We start from the raw sequence: 22,168 nt of genomic DNA, 5'->3' as shown, positions 1-22,168 counted from the left end.
GGGCGCCTGGGTGGCTCAGATGGTTAGGCGTCTGCCTTCGGCTCAGGTCATGATCCCAGAGTCCTGGGATCGAGTCCCACATCGGGCTCCTGGCTCAGCGGGGAGCCTGCTTCTCCCTCTGACCCTCTCCCCTCTCATGCTGTTTCTCTCTCGCTCGCTCTCTAAAAAATAAATAAAATCTTTAAAAAAAAAAAACAACTCACTTCCAGTGACTGGAAAGTCCACTCTGACCCAGTGAGATAGAACATTGTGATTTCCCATCCAGCTCAAAGCTCAAACAAACCCTTCCTTCATGGAGCACTACTATGTGCTAGACCCTGTATTGGGGCAGGTAGAGCTGCCAGATCAAATACAGGAAGCCCCATGAAATGCAAACTCCAGACATAATTAGTGAATAATCTGTTAGCATATGTATGTCCCAAATATTGCACAGGGCACACTTATAGTAGAAATTATCTGTTGGGAGCACCTGGTTGGCCCTGTCGGAAGAGTGTGCGGCTCTTGATCTCAAGGTCATGAGTTTGAGCCCCATGTTAGGTGTAGAGATTACTTAAATGAATAAACTTAAAAAAAAAAAGGAATCATTGGTTGCTTATCGGAAATTCAAATGTAATTGGACTTACTGTGTTTTTATTTGCTAAATCGCAGCCCTCGTCCACCTTGCCCCTATCCCGGGGGGCGTATGAGCCCTCTCTGCCTCTGCCAAAGGCATTTGACTTGAGGTGAGCAGACAGGTCAAGGAATACCTTTCCCTCTATTTTCCCCTTAGCCCGTTTGACATGACTATCTACAAGTATGGTTTGAGCGGCGCTCCTCTGTCTACCTGATCGGCCCCACTGCCTCTATGTTTCCACCATTATAGCTGCAATCCTTTGGTCTTTGGAAACTTGTTTCTTTTCAGATGGTTAGGAAAGCATGTCTCCCTCCAGGAGGGTTAAAGCACTATTGGTTAGTACTTTATGTGACATCGGATTGGGAGTAGGAGTTTCTGAGAAGAGAACTCAGTGGTGATTTCCCAGAAGGGGTAGGGGCGGTGCTGCCAGGAGGGTGGGGAGTGGCCTGATGGAGGAGCGAGAGGGACCCAAACTGGGGATCCTGGGCCCAGCGACTGGCTGAGCAGGATAGTCCCTACCCTTATCTGAGCAACAGGTTGAAGAGAAAGCACCAGAGAGGGCCTGGAGGAGGCCACTGTCTGCCCGGGTGGCAAAAGGGAAGCACAGGGAGAGCTGGGCTGGGGACGTGGCCAGGGACAGGCTAAAAAGTGTGGGTTTGGGGCAAGGCCCTTCTTCTTGAGCTTCAGAGCCCCCATCTTAACTGCCCCCATGGGCAGTTGGGGCAGCCCACCAGACCCCTGTCCCACCCCCCTTTGATCTCTATCTCTGACCCGCCAGAGCAAGTTGGCCTTTCTGCTAGGTCCTGCAGAGCCCCCCTCCCAGGGGAGTCTGCTTTTGTGTCTGCCCTCCTCTGCCGCCACGGGCATGTGGGGCCTGGCACAGGGTGGGCTGCACATGCCCACGGGAGGGACAGCCTTTCTCCCACCTGTCCTCAGGCCCTGACCCTGGCTGTCTGTCCAGAAGCGGGAACCAGGTATAGGGCAGGGCAAGGAACGGAAGGGACCACTCTCCTGTCTTTAGCTCCTCCTTCCGTTGGCCTCTGTAGGTAACCACTGAGCCTTTGGGGGCTCCTATCGTGTAAATGGGGTTACTTCCAGCTTTCCCCACTGGTCCTTGGTTCCTCTAAGTTACGATCCATTGATCTGCTTTTCTGCCTTCCAGATTTTGTTAATGTTACCTCTTTGTGCTAATTATCCTCGTGGGTTTTTTTGCCTTGAACAAAATCCCTTTTGCCTCCGTGTTAGTGGAGCGTCAGGAGGGAGCCGAGTTGGGTGTGCGCATGCTCCATCTGTCTTATTTAACCAGATTTCATAGTCAGTCTGATTTAATCTTTGCAACAATACCAGGGGGCCACTTATTACCCTCATTTTCCCAATGAGGGAACTGAGGCTCAGTGACAGTGTCCACAGAGCAACTAAGTAGGCAGGACCTGGGACCTCCCACAACCCTCTGTCTCCAACACTCTTTTCATCTTACACAGCTCTCCTGGCAGTGTCCCCAGAAGGCCGTGCCCTCCTCACCAACCCCCCAGAAGTTGGCCTCCTATGTGGTAAAACCCCATTTTGCCGGAAGGATGACTTGAGGTGATCATGCCTTCGTCCATCTGCATGTGTCCTCTGCCTGTGCCTTCTGCAGGAGCCGAGGCATTATGAGAGCAATAAGCTATTGTCGAACGCAATTAACAATTGGAAATGACCTTAATGTCCAACCATAGCAGATTGGGTAAATAAATTACAGTATACCCATTTAAGTAATACTATCTGGCTGTCAGAATGATGAGGTAGAAGAATATTTAATTTCATGGAAAAATGCTCCTGACATATTGGTAAATCGAAAAAAACATATTTTCCGCGAAGTAGGTACTGTATAGCAACAATAGCATGCACATATCATAACAAATGAATAAAAAAGCAATTAACACTTACCTGCAACCCTTGATCCTTGAGTATAAGTTCCAAGCCGATATCCAAAGTCAGAAGGAATTCTCTCTGTCCCAGGATATGAGATCAAGTCCTAATGCCTTAGTTCCACCCTTCTTGCACTCCTATCTCTCCTCCCTCGTGATCCTGAAGCCCACAGTTCACATCCCGTGGAGAAGAAAGTGCACTGACCGTCCCTTACCCTTACCGGGGGCTTAGTGAATTTCTACTCCTGGAATACCATGGGTACTGAGAACATTTTAAATAGTCAGGTTTTCTCTTTACCATCAAGCTGGGACACTTGAAAACACCCCTGTCTTTTTTTTTTTTTCCTTTGAGGGAGAGTAGGGGTGACTGAATGAGCGAAAGGGAGGGAAATGGCAGGGAGTTGTAACGCTGGAAGGAAAATACCCTACCTCACACTAATGAGGGAAAATGTACCAGAAATGTAACCACAGCCTGCTTTAGGAAACACTGGATTTCCTTTTCCAAAGCTGCGCTGGACTAGGATAAAGATTTATGTATTCCGGATGCCTTAGGATAGTGTGTTTCATTTTTTTTTTTTTTTTTTTAGATTTTATTTATTTATTTGAGACAGAACGAGAGAGAGAGCACATGAGAGGGGGGAGGGTCAGAGGGAGAAGCAGGTTCCCTGCTGAGCAGGGAGCCCGATGCGGGACTCGATCCCGGGACTCCAGGATCATGACCTGAGCTGAAGGCAGTCGCTTAACCAACTGAGCCACCCAGGCGCCCCAGGATAGTGTGTTTCAGAATGAGGATCATTAGCCATTCCAGCTGTGCTGTCCAGGCTCGTAGCACCGGGCACACGGGGCTTGTGGCGCCCTTGAAATGTGCTGTAAATGTAAAAAACACACTAGACCATGAAGAGTTGGTATGTAAAAAAGAATGCAACTTATCTTATTACTGACTTTAAAATAATTGAAATAATATTTTAGCTGTTATGGATTAAGTAAAATAGATGATTAAAGTTAACTTCACCTTAAAAGATTATCGAAGTTAAAAACGCTTTGAGAGCCCTGTGGTCTCAGCGGCTTGATACAACACGTATTAATTTTTCATCTAAGCTTCATGCCAGTGCAGCCAAGGCAGATGTGCAGAAGGTTCTGCTCATCATAATCATGCAGGGACTCTGGCTGATGGAGCAGCTGCTGGCTGGAGCGCTTTAAGTCACCTTGCTAGAGGGAAAGCCGTAGCTCTGGAGGAGAGGGCTCTGGCAATTAAATGCTCTTGCCTAGAAGTGACACCTGCCATTCTGCTTACAACTCAGTGGCCAGAATTAGTCACGTGGCTCCATTCAACCACAAGGGGGTGGGGCAATTCTACCACGTGCTCTAAAGGCGGACATCCAGAAATAATTGGCAATCGGGGCAAATGACCCCCTCGGTTTCTATCAGCTTTTTAATTTTTTAAAAATATATAGAATACTAGAAGAAGTAGAATGGAACAAAATAGGAAAGAGAGGGACTGGCAAAGCTTTTAAATTATGGTAGGGGCCATAAGTATTTGCGGAATGGTGAAAATTCTTTCTGAAAAGGGATGGTAGCCACAACAAACATGTCCCTTTTGCTTTCTTTTCTTTTTTTTTTTTTAAGATTTTATTTATTTATTTGACAGAGAGAGAGAGACAGTGAGAGAGGGAACACAAGCAGGGGGAGTCAGATAGGGAGAAGCAGGCTTCCGGCTGAGCAGGGAGCCCTATGCGGGGCTCGATCTCAGGACCCTGGAATCATGACCGGAGCCGAAGCGACTGAGCCACCCAGACGCCCCTCCCTTTTGCTTTCTTACTAACAAAGTAAGTGCTTGACCACTGGTGATCTCAGTTGGGTGTTATGGGTCCCCTTTATGGATGAAGAAACTGGTTCAGAGAGGTGAGTGATTTGCTTAGCTCATCCAATCAAATGGCAGAGCTGGGGCTTGGGACAAGGAAGATAACTGGTAGGCTTCCGTCTTCAAACCCATCTTTCTTTTTTGTTTATCAACCTTGAATCCTAAACTTGCTATTTTCTATTTCTTTGAATAATGCAAATGTTTAACATGTACTGAATTTAGTACTAACATCACTGTTATTTTGTAGCCAAGGAAACTGAGGCAGATATAGATGAGATACCTGCTCAAAGTTACATAGTCCATAAGAGGCAGGACCTGGACTCATATGTGGGTCTGTAAGATTCAAGGCTGTAACCACAATTCTTTTGCCGCTCTGCCTTATTGATCTGGTTTTGGAAAACACTTGAATGGCATCATGGATAAGGCTTGAGGATACTTCCCAAGATTGTTTGGTCCATGTGGTCTTCACCCAGCAACACCTGCCTGATGCCTTGGGCCCTTCTTATCATCCTAACATTGTAAGAGCAGATACTTTGAGATTCTGCCTGGAATCTGGAGCCTCAATAAGCAACCTATGGACATTAGAAAACAGATGAGAGACAGACAAACAAATTAAAACTCTCTGATATTAGCAAATAGAACCAGATGACTACATTATGCCAGGGTTACATTTTAAAGATACTATTTCATTTCTAGCTTTATGGGATTTGATGTAAGCTTTTGGAAGTGTACTTTTATGAGACTCAGATATTTATTTTACATGCTCTTTAAAAAGTGCCAGTACCATAAATAATAGCTAACATTTAGTTCCTGCTATATGCCCTGCACTTTGCTAAGGAATTAACGTGGATTATTTCATTAATCCTCACAATGTTAACGAGGTAAATATCACCCTGAATTTCAGGAGTGAGAAGAAACTCGACCCCTTACTATGCTTGGGAAAGTGGCCTCCACTGGTATTCTCAAGTACTGAGACCCGGCACATGTTCTGCAAGTTACTTACTTACATGCTTTGATCCTTAGATTCCACATCTACTATTGAGATGGATGATCTAGAAACTCCTAAAGAGGAGGGGCTTGCCTGACTAGTGTTTAGCACAGTAGGACTTTCATCTGAAATGAAAAATCGCTGTCTAATTCAATCTTCACTTGACAAATCAGAGTTCTCATAGGGACCATGGACAGAGTATTTGAAAATGGAGCTTCCCTCCTGGAAACTTTGTTGCAAAGTTTCAGTTTGGGTTGCTAGCTTGCTTGCCACTAGGAAATGAAGCAGCAGTGGTTCTTTTTGTCTTTTTTAAGATTGGTTCACATTGATCAAGTGCTCACTATGTGCCAAACTCCATGCTCAGACATTTACAAGGATTAATTCTTGTAGTCCTCATAACCACCATATGTAGTAGGTACTGTGAAAATGTCCATTTCACAGATGAGGAAACGGGGGACTCAAGAGGTGGGCAATTTGCCCAAGGTCTCAATGCTGGTAGGAGACTGAGTCCAGACTCAGAACTGGTACTCTGACTCCAAGGTTCTTGTTCTTACCACTCTGCTTTCCCTTCTTCAGCATACTGAGGACTTGGGTTTGGGAGGTAGATCAAGAACAAGTCCAGCTCAGTTCCTGCTCACTTAGAGGATGAGCCTGACATTTGCTTCAGGCTCTTTATGCGCCCCTGGACAGTTCTTTATTGTGGGGGGCTGCCATGTGCATTGTAAGATGTTTAATAGCATCCTTGACCTCTATCCACTAGATGCCAGTAGCACTCCTCTCCCAATTGTGACAACCAAAATTCTCTCCAGACTTTGCCAAAAGTTCCCTGGGGTCAACATTGCTCCCAGTTGAGAATTCTTGCTCCTGGCTGATGGGTGACTTCTGATGCAGGGTTGGGGACTCAGGTAAGATGAGGTGAAAGGGAATCTCATGACTTTCTTTTAAGATCCATGAGGGCAGGGACACCAGGGTGGCTTAGTTGGTTAAGCATCTGCCTTTGGCTCAGGTCATGATCTCGGGGGCCTGGGATCGAGCCCCGCATAGGGCTCCCTGCTCAGCAGGGAGTCTGCTTCTCCCTCTCCCTCTGTGTGCTCTCTCTCTCTCTCAAATAAATAAATAAAATCTTTTTAAAAAATCCATGTGGGCAGGTGTTCGGGGCTCTGTGGCTCTGAAATCAGCCCCCACTGCACCGCGAGGTATTGACTAGGTCTTGTAGCCTGCTGGAGTGAGTGCAGCTGTAGGTCCTTTTATCTCAAGACTGACGGGGGGTGCTCTCACTGGGCAGGGCTCCAGTCATCAGTGTCTCTCCTGCCCAGGGTTCAATTTATCTGGGGCCATTAAGGAACCTGCCTGATGATTATCTCTTGGCTTGAACTTGGCTTTATCTCTGGTCTTTGATTCTAAATGGGACTAATGACCACTTGAGATTCATATTCTGCACCAACTGCCCAGCACCTTCTTGATGAACCAAAGGGAAGCCCCTCACTGCTTCACTGCTCCCATCTCAACAAATGCCCCCACCTCCGGGGCAGGTTAGAGAGCCGGAAATCAGTGCAGATGTCTCCCTCTCGATCAATGTCCTATTTCAAGTATTCGCCAAGTCCTATCGATTTTGGATTCTAAATATGATTTGGATCCTGCAGTCCTGGTGACTCGCACTTCCCCAGGCCAAGGCACTATAGACTATTGCAATATCCTCTGAGAGGCACCCACTTTGTTCACTCCTGCCTTCCATTCTGTTGCCCACACAGCAGCTAGAGTAGCCTTTTTAAAATGCTAATCTGAACCTACCCACCCACCTACCTCTATACACACATTCCTACTCCTGCCCTAAATCATTCAGTGATGCTACCTGTCTTTCCCCCATCACTCTCTCTACTCTACTCCACACTTACTGGCTTTTCTGTTCTCAAAAGCACCATGTTCTCTCCACTCCAGGGCCTTTGCACATGTTGTCCCCTCAGCTATGTTCCTACAGCAGCATTTCTCTCTTTCCTCACTGTCATCTCAGCCTGTGTACATATTTGGGGATTGCTTATTTGTTGGAACTCCCCTTCCCCTTGAGACTGGAAGCTCCACAAATGGGAACAATGTGTCTATTTTCGCTCACCATTATATCCCTGAAGCCTTGTATATTGCCTGGAACATAGGCACTTTATAGGTACTTGTTGAGTGATGGTAATGAACTCATACAATCCTCCCAACAAGTGAGAATTTTACCTAAGGCCAGTGCTCTGCTCTGACCCCCTACAATACCTGCTTTCATGTCATTATAAGATGGAGAGCAATAGGCTTGAAAGACATAAAGGGCTCTGGAGCCTGCCTGACTGACTGGGTTCATATCCTCCCTCTGCCACTTCCCAGATGTGGGACACGGGGCAAATTCTTTAATATCTGTGTTTTGGTTTCCTCTTCTGTAAAATGTCAGTAATAATAGTACCTGTCTCATGGGGTGATTGTAAGGATCCAATAAGTGAACTTCTAGAACATGCTATTGGGAGGGCTTGGTGGTTAGTGCCCCATTAATCTTAGTTATTATTAATATTATTAACAGAAGGAGCATAGATTCTGGGAGTACACGAATCTGGTTTTCTGTCATATTTGCAAATCATTCCCTGTGGGACTTTGGATAAGCCGTGTCACACCCCTGAGCCTCAGTTTCTCCACCTGTTAAAGTGGGATCTCAAGACCTACTTCAGAGAGAGCCATCATGAGGGCCTGATAAGATATGAAACACGCAGACCAGTGCCCTGTGGTCCTTCCTGATGGGCTAAATTGGTCCCTGTTGCCTTTTAGACAAGAAGCTTCCTGAAGATCGGCTTCACATCTGCCTTATTTAGGGCTGTTGTCCCCAGCCCCTCTGTACTTGGTTATTGTAAGTGTTCAATAAATAGTTCTATTTTTTAAAAAAATATTTTATTTATTTATTTGAGAGAGAGTGAGAGAGAGAGAGCACGAGTCAGGGGGAGGGGCAGAGGGAGAAACAAACTTCCCATTGAGCAGGGAGCCCGATGTAGGGCTCCATCCCAGGATCTGGGATCATGACCTGAGCCAAAGGCAGACACTTAACCATCCAGGTTAAGTGGGTGGTTGAGCCACTCAGGCGCCCCTCAATAAATAGTTCTTTACTGAATGAATGAATCAATAATGGCAGGGACCACGCTTTGTTCGTCTTTGTGTCCAACCTGAGACTAGTGAAATACCTAGCATCTAAGTTCAATAAATGCTTGTTGACAGAATAGATTTTTTAAATAGCTATTCGTTTCTGTTCCCCGCCCCATTTGAGTTTCCAAATTAAACTGAGAAAGATACTTGTTAACTTATCCTATACCTCTCTAGCCTTAGTCTTCTTATCTATAAAATGAGGCTATAAATAAAATCCACCACATAAGAGTGTTCTGAAAAGTAAACAAAGCAATATGTATTTGGCACATAGAAAATGTTAGTTCATTAGTATTCCTTTCCCTGAGCTTCAATTTCCTCATCTGTGAAATGGGCATCCACTCACTCATTTATTCATTGGTTATTCAACAAACAACGGGCCCATGTGCAAGGCATTGTAATTAAGACCTAGGGCAGTTAGAGAGGTGAACAGGCCATGGTCCCTGTCGTGAGGAAGTGTCTGCTGTGGGACAACATATGAATAGCAAAACCCAGTGATAAAAGAGCCACGATATGTGTGAGGTCTATGGAAGCTGGGCTGGGCACCTGCAGGGTTTCAGTGAGCTCTTTAGGGAGAGTGTAAAAGGTCACCAATTCAATGTAACCACCAACATGTCATCAATCTGAAATGGAGTTGTCCTCTCTGGGCTCTGGTTTTTGTAGCCTGGGTCTGTGGGATGCGACAGTTTTGCTGCAGTCCCACTTTCTACCCTGGCTCACCAGCATATGAGAGGCTGATCCAGGTGTCACAATCCCACTGAGCATCCAGTTCAAACAGACATATCCTTCCAAGGCTCAGCCTTGTCTTCCTCCCCTTCCCCCTGGATCCTACCTTCTCAGGGGACTGAACAGTGATTCACTCACAATGTGGAACAATGGGGTGCCTCCAATGAATGCTGGGCTCTTGGTTCTCCAAAGACAAGTCTGCCTCTTCCTGGAGTGGGACCCAGGGAGGGGATCCTTGGGCACTGGGGATGGGAACAGGCCAGGCTGGGTGTCTGGGCTCCTGCATCTAAGGGGATCACATGTTTGTCTCTGGTGTTCACAGCTGGTTCCAGGAAACTGACTCCTGCCGATCAAACTCGTGAGAGATTGAAACATCTGAGTTAGAATTTTACATTTAAGCTAGGTGCAACCTGTGGGGTTGGGAGGGACTATTCTCCAGTCACCAACATATTTGCACCTGTTACCCAGAGCAGTCTTACTTTCAAGTGAAAGAAATTTACATGCCATGGGTATTTAAATATCAGGGGAGGGTCTGCCGTCAGTGGCCTGCCAGAGGGAGAAGGATGTCTGAGTCCCCATGGCCCATCCTAACAGGCCTCAGGGAAGAAGCAAGATTTATGAGGTGAGAGCCCGCCTGGGCCGCTTCTTCTAACCATAAAGGCCTCCCTGCAGTATTTTCTGTCTCGTCAACACTGCATTTCATTTTAAATTGCAGCTGAAAGCAGATATTTTCCCTCTTGCCTATTACACCTCTTAATTTGTCTCTCCCTCTGCTGTTATTTGTCTCTATAAAGTGTTTTGCATGAAAGACCCACACCGCACAATGTTGCTCTGCCCTGGGTTAGGTTTAACAGGAAGGGAAGGCACAGAGAGACTTAAGCCCAAGGAGGAAGGTGTGAGGGAGGGCCTTGGGGTGGAGACACACACAGGTCTGGGAATATATGCCTGGCAGTGTGTACATGTGCATGTTTTTGGACCTATTGTGCATCAGTGGGTATGTGTGCACACATGTCAATGTTTGTACTGATATGTATAGATGTCTATGTATGCTCCGGCATAATCACTTGGTGTCCATATCTAAATTAAGTGTATGTGTGCAGGTACTCACTCACATGCAATCCCTGAGCGCATAGGTATCTATGCATACGAGCACACACGTGCACATCAACACATGCAGGCATGAAGGTACGCATGTCACATTATGTGTGTGGTCTGTACACACGACCAGGGTTCTCTCTTCCCTGCCCTCCCCTCGCATCTCTCCCTCCCCCACCGGGGGGCCCTAGTCGGGTTTGGGGCTGTGGCAGAGCAGTGGTCGGTGGGGGTCCAGTGGAAACACTGCCTTAGCCTGGTCCAGCCGTGGCCACAGCTCTCCGGCTTGGCTCCAGCCACCTTTTCCTTAGAGCCTGCCCGGGCAGCACCACCACGGCTCCTGCAGAAGCTCTGGGGACCCCTGGGCAGGCCCCCAGCTCCCTGCCAATCCTGGACTGGCACGGAGGGGGGACAGCGGCTCCTGAACAATGGCCAGAGCCCTTCAGACTGGCCGGGTCTCCTGCCCCCACCCGGAGACCAACTACCCGAGTGGCGCGGGCGGGGGCGGCCAGGGGGCCTAGCGGTCGCTCCCAGTCCAGCGAACGCCGGCCACTAACCAATGGGCGACTGCAGCCCAACGGGGATCCCTCCGAGGCAGCCAATGACCTTGCTCCGCTCTCCACCCCGCCCTCGCCAACTCCGCGCAGCTGGACCATTGGTGCTGGATGGGGGGGGGGGAGTGTGCGCGGCGCTGGCCACTTGAGGGAGGGGGCGTGGCTTGGAGTCCCGTCGCCTCTCCCCACCGGCGCTTAGGCCCCGCGCTCCCTACCCACGGACGCGAGGCCATTGGCCTGGCTGCGACGCCGCGGCGGGGGAGGACCGCTGGGCGCGCGCAGTGGGCGTGGCCCGAGGGCGTGGCCCGGAGGGAGGAGGGGCCGCGGGCGCTGTCTCAGTGAAAGCGGAGCTGCGGCGGCGGCGGAGGCGTCCGGGCGGGTGTGCGCGCGTGTGGAGCGCAGGCTCGGCAGCGGCGGCGGCGGCGGCGGCTCAGCCTGCGGCGGCAGCGGCCCGTTTGGAGCGGCCGCTGCGAGGACGCCAGCTGCAGCGGGAGAGGTGCAGCCGGAGCTGCGCGCTCCGCGGAGCCGGCGGGGGACGGGAACAGGTGATCCCAGCGGGTTGCCGAGCCCTACCGAGTTGGCTGGGCGGGAGTCCGCACTCCCGGGCGCAGCTGCGGCCGCCCCGCCGCGGCTGGTCGCGGAGGGCGCCCGGCTCCGGACCGCGGCTCCGGCATCCCTCGGCTCCCGGGGGCCCAGGAAGCCCCCTGCCCAGCGGGCTCAGAAGTGCCTGCTGCCGCTGCCCGGCGCCCGCTCCGCGGCGGAGCAAAGTTGTGGACGTGTCCGGATAGCCGAGCCGGGCGCTGTCGCGACCGGGTTGGGTCGGCGGGTTCTCGCAGCGGCGCTGACACGCCGGCCCCGCCACCGCCTCGCCCCCTGAGCCGGCCCCCTCTGGAAACTGCTTCTGAGGCTGAAACTTTGAGCCGAGGGGCTGCGGGCGGCTCGGCGCGGGGACGAGGCCTGCCGGCGCCCCTCCGCGCGGACGGCCTGGGCGCCGCGGACGGCATGTGACGGCCCCGGCGGCGGCCGCAGCGCGGGAAGGCGCGGGCTCCGCGGGCTCCGGCCGCTGCGAGGAGGGGCTGCGCGGCGGCCGGAGAGAAGGCTGTGGCGCGCGGCCGACCCTTGCGGGCCCGGGCCCCGAGCCGTGCCGCCCGGCGCGCCCGGGCCCCGCCGAGGCCGTTGCGCCCCTGCCTCAGCTCGGGGACACTCGCCCCAAACTCCCTTAACTTCGGGGGCAGCCTCCGAAGCGGCGAACCTCCCACGGACCCCCACCCCGGGCGGCGCCCCTCGACGACGTCCCCGCCCCGAGCCCCTGCTGCCCAGTGCCCGCACTGAGAGGGCCTGGGGCTGAGGCCGGAGCTGACCGGCCCCAGCCCCGTGCCAGGCCACGATGCTCATGAGGAAAGTGCCCGTCTTCGTCCCGGCCTCCCCGTGGGGGCTGCGGCTGCCGCAGAAGTTCCTCTTCCTTCTCTTCCTCTCGGGCCTCGTCACCCTGTGCTTCGGGGCCCTCTTCCTGCTGCCCAACTCCTCTCGTCTCAAGCGCCTCTTCCTGGCCCCCCGGACCCAGCAGCCCGGCCTGGAGGGAGTGGCCGAAGTCGCCGGCCACCCCCTGGCCCGCGAGCAGGAGTCGCCTCCCAACCCGGCGCCCGCTGTGCCAGCCCCCGGTGAGGGCGACGCCAGCAGCCAAGCAAGTACCCGCCGCCGGAAAGTGTGGCTGCGGCGCACGCACCCCACCGGGACACGGGAAATGGCCACGGTGGCCCGGAGCAGCGGCAGCACGGCCCTCAGACCCCAGGAGGGGGGCATCCCGTTTAGCTTTGACTTCAACGCGTTCCGGAGCCGCCTCCGCCACCCGGTCCTGGGGACCAGGGCAGATGAGAGTAAGGAGCCCCAGAGCCTAGTTCGAGCCCAGCGGGAGAAAATCAAGGAGGTAAGGACTCTCCTCCCCCGGAAAAGGAAAAGACTCTCTGTGCTTCCGTCTGTTTTCCCTGACCCCAGTCACTTCTGGTCCCTGGACTACTGCTCTAGGTCCTCCCAGCACACTGCACCCTCCTCTCTCCTCCCAAACTTTCCACCTTCTCCTCAGTGGGCACTTTCCCCACTGCTGGGTTCAGTTACTCGTCCCCACCTCTGACAGATGGTAGCTGAACCGCTGGATCGACTCTCCCCCACCCCGACTCTGGTCTTTTCAGTCAAGTCCCCAACCCAGGTGGGTTGCACTTTGTCCCTTTGTGGAGTTGCTAGTTAGCTTCATTAATGGACACCCTCTGCTTGCATGGGGCCAAGGGCCACACTCTTTCTCATCGTGTGTTCTTAAGTCCTGACTTCCCCCAAACCCCTGTAGGATCTGCTACCTGGAAATCCAGGATATGGGGGTGGGGGTGGTATTTAGTGTTCTGCAAGTATTTTGTAATCTAGCCAGCAATCTACAAACCAGAGGGTGTTGTGTATTCTTGCTATTTCTGTTGAGCTTTGAAACAATTGTGCGCAATCGTGTGTGATGCAGGAAGGAGTGATCAACAGGGCAGTGGTAATGTTACAGAAGCTCTGAGGTTATTGGCTTAATGAAGCAGGTCTTGGACTTGCTCCCTGTAGGGACTGTACCAGGGAGGGGTTTAGAAGGATCACTTTGAGTGTCAGTCTTGGTCCTAGTTTAAGAAACCAAGAACAAACACAGCCTCACCATGGCTTGAAGACTGATGCCAAGCTGCCTCTGGTAACCAGATATTCTGCTCTACCACTATTAGAGCTGCCTCCCTGAGGTTTTTGTCCAGCAATGCAGAGGGGGCTGCAGTGACACCCCCGGGCCACGAGGGGGCTATGGGCAAGCTGTGGGCCAGGGTCTCCTCCCTAGAAATGAGAGGATGCATCCCCCACTCCCCGTGGACCCAGAAGGAACGGGCTGTTTCTGCCTGGACTGGACTTCTTGGTTTGCTGCAAAGGGGTCAGCAGGTCTGACTTCCAAGGGGAGCCAACAGCAAGGGTCAGGACCTGCCCTGCCAGGATCTACTCAGAGCCAGTAGAGAGCTTAGCTATCCCTCTCTCCTTGTCTGGACTGTCCTCCAACCCAGTGTCCACCTCTGCCCTACTTCTTTCCTCTGCTGGTACCCAGCCCTTCTGCAATAAGCCCTGTTGGGAGACTCTATCTTAACTAGCAACCACAGGACATTCTGTGACGTGAAGATAGGAAGTCACAAAGATGAGTCCTTGTTTTGTGCGTGTGTGCGTGAGTGCGCTCTCAGTTTCCAAATTCTTGTTGAAATTTCAAAGGTTAATTGAAGGCTGGAACTTGTAGTAGCTAAGGAAGGGACATCATTTCTCCCTTTCTGGTTAAGAGCTGTGTTTTTGACTACTTACCTGAACCACCCACAGCTTCTTTGCTCAAAGCTGGCTCTGAGGACGTTAGCCCTTTCTGCCTTTTTATACGTCCCCAGAGGCCAGTCACCCCCAGTGAAATTACATATAAACTGCATGCTTGCAGTTTCTCATGGTGTGTCCAGAGCTGCCATCAGATCTTCAAAGGATCCCCCAAACAATTAAGAATTAACTATTGTCCTCTTCAGAAGAGGTGCTTTCTGCATTTGCATCTAGATCTGTGACCTATTTCTGAAAGCCTGGGGTTGGGAGCCATGGTAAAAAGAGTGGGCTGGCTAGTGGGGACTTGGTTCTGCCCCTCTTTACGTAGACAGCCTCCCTTGCTGGCCGAGGCTGCAGGCTGCAGCAGCTAGGGGGTGGTAGGAGGTGTGGAGACTCTGCTCTGCAGGTGGGTGTAAAATAATATGGTGGGTGAAGGTCTGTGTTGGTCGCCAGATGTCTGGATCATTCAGTCTGGCATCTCTGAGCACCCCTGTTCATATATACCTGCAATTGGTGTTCAGTGAGCCCTCTCTTACTATCTTGGAGACCTTAAACTCCTCAGAATGGAGGAGGCTGAACTATATACACTATTATATTTTGAACCCTATTGTCTCTTCAGGCTTCTTGAGTTTGGACCCCCTTTCCAAACAACCTGAAAAATGGGAGGCAGAGTTTTTGGTTTAGCTGTTAACCCAGAGTCACCTTCCCTGGTGTCCGGCCTGATAAGGAATGCTAGGACTGTCGCTGGAGGATGTCTTTATTTCCTTCTCATTTAAATTTCTGTCTGTGCCCTGCTCAGGGGTAGATCATTTTAGAAAGGTGCCTGTTTTCATAAAAGGGACTGTTGCTTCCTTCTCTGGCTTATTTCCAGACATGGATTGATTAGACCCCAGGAGCAGAGGGGACGCTAGCATCAGATAAAAAGGGCTCTGTTCTTATAAGATGAGGTTTTTAAAGTGAAAGTAAACATCAAGAGAGACCCAGAGAGGGTGATAAATGAGAGTGAATGAAGATAGGACACCCAGTTCTAGATCAGTGAAGTATATTTATAAACATTCTGGTTTGAGAGATGAGCATAGGCATGAGGTCTGTGCTGATAAGATGGGTTGAAGCTGCATGTTCTGGGTGCACATGCATCAGGAAGCAATCTGTCAGTAGAACCAACTATTTTCCCTTTGCAGCCTTGGAACCTTGGAGGAGGCAATGTGGTGGAAGGGGGAAAGCCAGAGACTGTGGGTTCAAGTCCCAGCTCAGTTACCAGCTGTCTGACTTTGGGCAAGCCACCTGCTGTCATTCCTGGACCTTATTTTTCCTTCTGTAAAATGGAGTAAGGGAGGGGAGAATAGGCTGGTCACGTACATTCTTGCTTCCAGACCTGGCCCCAGGCAGGCTGCCAGTCTGGTCAGGGACTCCTTAGCAATTGGGCTTTTCCCAGCTCTGTATTCAACGTGTTAGTTCCATGAAGTCAGAGACAATGGTGTGTTGTTGTTGACAAGGGTGGTGGTATTCACTGTTTTATCCCTGGCACTTAGTCAAGAGTAGATATTCATATAGTTGGTTAAGTTAATTCCCATCATCCATATGGAACTTTAGAGCTGGGATTGAACAATGACAGATCCTCAGCTTGGGATCGTGAGGAGTAAAGGATTTGGCGAGAATGTAAAATAGCTTGCTAGCAGCCTTCCCTTTCAGATCTGATGATAATATAGGAAATTATTGTCATGATTATTAATTACAGGGGACCTTCGCCATTGGTGGATTTCTTAACAGATTCAAGTTCAACAGACTTTTCTCACTCATGACAAGAGCTGGGAGTGTATAGCTTGTCAGGGTTACATCCCATGAAAGAACTCAAACTCTCCTGGGTCCTGCTAATGATGGTTGGTTGCTGATCTGGGGAACCTGAGTTGTCCCTTCCAGTGAAGGGGGCTTTTGTTAAAGGGAATTGGTCAGTCTGGGACAGTGAGAATATAGTACTGGAATGAGGCTGCTCCTGGGTTGCAGAACATAGGTTGAATTTCATCCTCATCCCCTGTGCACCACTGTGTGTGGCAGTCCCGCTAAGGATCCAACCTGGGTTCAAGTCCTGGCCACACCATCAACTCTGGCCTCAAAGAAAAACTCCTATCACTGGGCCTATTTTTCCGGTAAAATAAAGGGACTGGCATTTAGGGAACTCTTCTCTTTCCCGCACTCCCATCTATTTACTTGTTTGTTTATGCATCTCCCAAGCACCTAGAAGAAGAGGGTCGGACACCTAGTTGGAGCTCAGTTACTTGAATGAGTGCCTACAATAAAGATCTATAAACTAACGGCTAAGGTTGCTGGTGGCAGAGGCTGGGTCTTCTTTCTGAGGGTACCTGGAATTCTAAGAGTGTCAGAGGAGGGGCCGTAGCAAGGTTGGGGCCTCGGCAGCTCTGTGACCCAAGAGGCCTTTTAGAAGTTTCGGTATTTTTCCAAGTGCAAGTCTACCTTGAAGAGATTGGGGAGGTGGCAGCCATGAATAAAATCTTCTCATGCCTGGATAGCAGGCATCTGGAGGATGCCCCAGTCACCCTGGAGTGCCTGAGACTTGGCAGGGAGTGCCGCAGCTCTTGCTTTCTATGCCTGCTGCGTTAAGCCTCCAGGATATTGCTGGTTATGATATGCGACTATGTCTGAATAAGTCATCTTGGCAAATGATCTTTGCTCGCCATTAATGGGTTGGTTCGTTAGTCATGTGTGGTTTCTCTGTATACCTGATTTATCACCGCTAGTGCCGTGGACAGGTAGGAAAATTAAAAGGCTTTGTGTTCTTTGTAGCATGTGAATCGGAGCCTGTGAGATGTTCAGGATAATTAATATTAGGAACACCTTAGATTTAAATAGCTTTCCTTTGAAGATCTCTGTTTAAGTTGCCGATTCATCGAAGATCCTTTTCTCCCCCGTCCTTCAGTTTCACTCTTATCCTGCTCTGTGATACATTTAATGTAGATAGGAAGGCTGGCCTCTAATAACTGGACTGGTCCCTTGGGAGACCCTTAAATCCTGAGCCCAGCCGCACTTCATCCTTCCTCCTTGGAAATGAGTACTGTGTGTAAAGCTTAGAACTTGCCCCCGCCCCGCCGGTGTACAACTTAATACCAGCAGGTTGGGTGGATCTCTTCTTTCGTTTTGAGTTGTATTGTCATTTTGGGGAATTAGGTGCAGACATTCCAGAAACAGTTGCTTTTTGGGCCTCACATCCTTAACTCTATTGTTAGTGTTAGGTCTAGAAACAGTGACTTTTAAAAGTCAGTGTTTATTGCACGCTGTAGTTAGCAGAGGGGTAAGAATATAGATTCCCCTGCGATTTTTCAGAGTGACTGATTTACATCTGAGCTCAAGAAATGCTTTTTCTCTAGCTTTCCCCGAAGACTGATCCATTACTCTACCAAAAATAAATATTGTGATATATATCAGGCATACTTTGCTCAAAGGGACTTACATCTTTTCTCTTACTGAAAAAAATAAATCAGGCTCACAAATTGGAAAGTCCCATTCAGGGAAGCAGTTTGATTATCTCAGTGGGCACCCGGTTTGGTGGGTACTGCCTCTGGTCTTTCTGTATCCTAACTTGAGTCTGTGTTAAGGGAGGTGGTGGGAGCTTTAGGAAATTCTCTCCCTGCCTTGCTTTCATTGGCCAGATCAGGAAAGCCTTAGCAAGGGAATGATGGACAAGATTCAGGAGAGTAATTGCCTCTGGTGAATTCACGGGTATTTATTACATTACTTTAAAAGAGAGACTAGGGCGCCTGGGTGGCTCAGTTGGTTAAGCGACTGCCTTTGGCTCAGGTCATGATCCTGGAGTCCCGGGATCGAGTCCCGCATCGGGCTCCCTGCTCGGCAGGGAGTCTGCTTCTCTCTCTGACCCTCCTCCCTCTCATGCTCTCTGTCTCTCATTCTCTCTGTCTCAAATAAATAAATAAAATCTTTAAAAAAAAAAAAATGTTTTAAAAGAGAGACCAGGGGCACCTGGGTGGCTCAGTTGGTTAAGCATCTGACTCTTGATTTCAGCTCAGGTCATGATCTCAACATGGTGAGATGGAGCCCTGCATCAGGCTCCACACTGGGCGTGGAGCCTGCCTGGGATTCTCTCTCTCCCCCTCTTCCTCTGCCCCCTGCAAAATAAATAAATAAGAAATAAAAATAAAATGAAAGAGGGACCATGCATGGAGCAGGGATGAGTGTCATGAATCAAAGATTATTATTATTATTCCAGTCTGTATACCTGCAGGCCAAAAAGACGAGGCTCAGTCAAACAGCAAGCTCTGATTCTTGACTTCCGACTACCCCACGGTCAAGTCCTTAAACACAACAGTTTATATGATTTGGGGGAAAGAAACAGTGGGATTTCTTAGTTCTGCATTCTCATAGCAGATGATGACAAGACACCAAATTGGAGACTCCTCAAAAGAATTCTGAGTCAAGAGCCTAAGTCCCTCTTCTTTTCCCCCACTCATCTCTAGGGGTTAGTTAATAGCTTAGGCAGCATAGTTTTGGTTATTTTTTAATTTTTATTTTTTAAGTAGGCTCCACCCGCAACGTGGGGCTTGAGCTCAGGACCCTGAAATCAGAAGTCACATGCTCCCCTGACTGAGCCAGCCAGGTGCCCCAGTTTTGGTTCTTTTAAATGCAGAGTTGATGTGGCTGTGATCACTGTAAGTTACACAGTTTTGGCACCTCGATCCCCAAAGAGAACAGAAGTCATGGAGACCACAGCTGTAGACTGTAGACTCAGCGTGTGTGGTGGCCCACCTGAAGGTATTTTCTTCCCTGAAAAGGCTGTTTTCTAAGATTTGGGCTGAGAGCTCCCCAAACTTGGCAGGCAGGCAGTTGGAATAGCTCTTACAAGGAGGTCTGAGTATGTCTCTTAACTCTGCATTTTCATTAATTAAAGGCTGAGACCAGGGCAGTTGTCTATCTCTTTTAGGGCCACACTGTTAGTGGTAACTTTTACAGAAGAAACTGAGCAATAATTTTGCTTTTATCTGGCATGCTCTGGGTATCAGCTGTTCCACAGGTGAACATTACAGGCAAATAGTTTTCACTAAATAGCAGCCATTTTCAGTGGCTGAATAATAGATTTCTCTCCCCTCCTTCCACCTCCGCCATGATTTGGTAGTCATCAGAAAATCCACTGTGCAGTACAGCAGTGTTCTGTAGGGCCTGCTGAGTTGTCTAGATAAGCCTGTTGGCCTCTCAATGCCTGTCCCTTGTATTCTTGTCTTGTTTTTTTTATAACAATCCTGCAATGCAGGCACTGTCTCTTTATTTAAATATAGTTTACATATAGCAAAATATACAGATCTTAAACATACAGTTTGCTGCATTTTAACAAATGCAGAAAACTACGTAAAGCACACATGGAAATATGGAACATTTCCATCCCCTCAGAAAGATCCCTCTGCTCCTTCCCAGGCAATCCCCCATCATCCACCTCCCATCTCCTATTTCAGTTTGTCACTAGAGATTCTGATTCTGTTCTGAAACTTCAAATAAATGGAGGAGTACAACATATGCCCTTTTGTGCAAGGCTTCTTTCACCAAGGATGTTTTTGAAATTCATCCATGTGTGTATTCATACTTCATTCCTCTTTATTGTCAAGATAAAGTTCTGTTGCATGAATATGCTACAGTTTGTTTCTCTGTCACTTGTTGTGGACTTTTTGGTTGTTTCCAGTGTTTGGCTATTATGAACTAAGCTGCTATGAATATTTTATGTACAAGTCTTTGTATAGACATGTTTCCATTTCTTTTATGTAAATACATAGGAGTAGAATTGCTGGTTAATAGAGTAGACATATGTTTAACTTTATAAGAAAACTGGAAACACTTTCCCCAAGTAGTTAAGGCCATTTTATACTTCCATCAGCAGTGTGTGAAAATTCTGCATCTTTGTCAACATTTGCTATTTTCCGCCTTTTTAAGTTTAGCCATTCTATGTGATAGGCAGTAATATTTCATTGTTTTAATTTTTGATTCCCTGTTAACTGTTGGTATTGAACATCTTTTCATGTGTTTACTTACTGTTTCTATATCTTCAAGTGTCCAAATCTTACACCCTTTTTTAACTAAAAAATTGGGCTCTTTATCATCTTACTGAATATAGAAATTCTTTATATATTCTAGATATAAGTCCTTTGTCAGATATACATTTTGTAAATATTTGCTCCCAGTTTATGGTTTGGTTTGTCCTTGCATTTTCTTAGTGGTAGGATTCAAAGAGCAGAAGTTTTAAATTTTGATGAAATCAGTGTATCAATATTTTCTTCTATGGTTAGTGCTTTCTGTGTCTACTTACAAAAAAATTTTTGCCTTCCCCATGGTTATGAAAATAGTCTCCTATTAATTCCAGAATCTTGATCATTTTAGTTTTTACATTGAGTTCTCCCATCTACTTCAAATGAATTTTTGTATGTGGTATGAGGTAGGAATCCAGAGTCATTATTTTACATTTAGATGTCCAGTTGTTTAGTATTTCTTGTTGAAAAGTCTTTCCTTTTCCCATTGAATTGCTTTGAAGCCATGTTAGATTCATCAACCATATATATACCATATATATTCTGTTCTGTTTCTGGACTCTTCTACTGATTTATCTTTATGCCAATTCATACTATCTTGATGCTATAGCTTTATAGTAAGTCTTAAAAGCAGGTCCTCTATCTTTGAGCCGCTTTTGCAAAATTGCTTTGGCTATTATAGGTCCTTTGCATTTCTGCATACATTTGAGAACAAGCTTGTCAGTTTCTGTGAAAAATCCTGCTGGGAGTTTGATTGGGTTTGCTTTGAACCTGTAAGTCAAATTGGGGAGAACTGATACCTTAACAGTATTGGGTTTTTTATCCATGAAAGTGGTATCTCTTTCCACTTATTTAGATTTTCTTTAACTTCTCTGAACAATGTTTTGTAGTTTTCAATGTGGAGAACTTGAACATCTTTTATTAACTGTATTTCTAAGTATTTTATAATTTTTATGCTGTTGTAAATGGTAATCTTTAAATTTTTATTTTTAAATTTTTGTGTTTTAAAATAAAAATTTTTATTTTTTAAATTTTTGTTGCCAATACATAGAAATACAAGAGATTTTTGTATATTGACTTTATATTATGTGACCTTATTAAAGTCATTTAATTTTTTTTGTAGATTCTTAAGGATCTGTTAGGTATACAATCATGTTGTCTATGAGTCAAGACGAAGGCATTTTTACTTCTTCCTTTCCAGTGTTTATGCCTTTTATTTTTTTGTCTTCCTTGATTGCACTGGTTAGGACTTCCAGTTCAAGGTTAAATAGAAGTGGTGAGAACTGACATCTTTGTTCTTGATCTCAAGGGAGGAGCATTCAGCCTCTACATTAAGTATGATGTTAAGTGTAGGTAGATGCCTTTTATCAGGTTGAAGTTCCCTCCCATTCCTAGTTTGCTGAGAGTTTTTATCAGAAATAGGATCACATTTTGTCAAATGCTTTTTCTGCATCTGTGGAGATAACCATATTGTTTTTCTCTCTAATTCTGTTAATATGGTGAATCATATTGATTTTAAAAGAATGTTAAACTTGCATTTGATTTTCTAATATTTTGTTAAGAATTTTTGCATCTGCGTTCATGAGGCATATTGGTCTGTAGTTTTCTTATAAGGCCTTTGTCTGGGTTTTGGCACAGCTTATGTTACTTCATAAAATGAACTGAAAAATGTTCTCTTCTATTTTCTGAACAAGTTTGTGGGACACTAATATTATGTCTTCTTAAACGTTTGGTAGAATTCACCACCAAAGCCATCTAGGCCTAGAGAATGTGTGTGTGTGTGTGTGTGTGTGTGAGAGAGAGAGAGAGAGAGAGAGAGAGAGGGAGAGGGAGGGATGGAGGGAGGGAGAGAGAGGAAGAGGTTTTAAAT

At 47.8% G+C, this 22,168-nt stretch overlaps 1 protein-coding gene across 3 annotated transcripts in view; it reads left to right on the top strand.

The window, feature by feature from the left end:
- Positions 1 to 11,246: 11,246 nt before the first annotated feature.
- The window catches only part of MAN1C1 (mannosidase alpha class 1C member 1), a 141,554-nt gene continuing 130,632 nt past the window's right edge, over positions 11,247 to 22,168 (top strand). For 2 of the 3 annotated variants that reach the window (XM_064589739.1, XM_064589740.1), the window contains exon 1: positions 12,707 to 12,830. Coding sequence is in view for 1 of the 3 variants with exons in the window: in XM_045898403.3 (XP_045754359.1) it covers positions 12,291 to 12,830 (540 nt within the window). In the remaining 2 variants the exon portion in view is untranslated. Of the gene's footprint in view, positions 12,831 to 22,168 lie in introns of all 3 variants that reach the window. The other variant, XM_045898403.3, reaches the window with a different exon arrangement.

Source organism: Mirounga angustirostris, unplaced genomic scaffold (assembly GCF_029215605.1).
Source record: "Mirounga angustirostris isolate CCGP_5_RB_7025 unplaced genomic scaffold, mMirAng1.0.hap1 SCAF_4, whole genome shotgun sequence".
Taxonomy (NCBI): Eukaryota; Metazoa; Chordata; class Mammalia; order Carnivora; family Phocidae; genus Mirounga; species Mirounga angustirostris.
The sequence above is the reverse complement of the archived record's forward strand: the minus strand, read 5'-3'. Positions and strand labels throughout refer to the sequence as shown.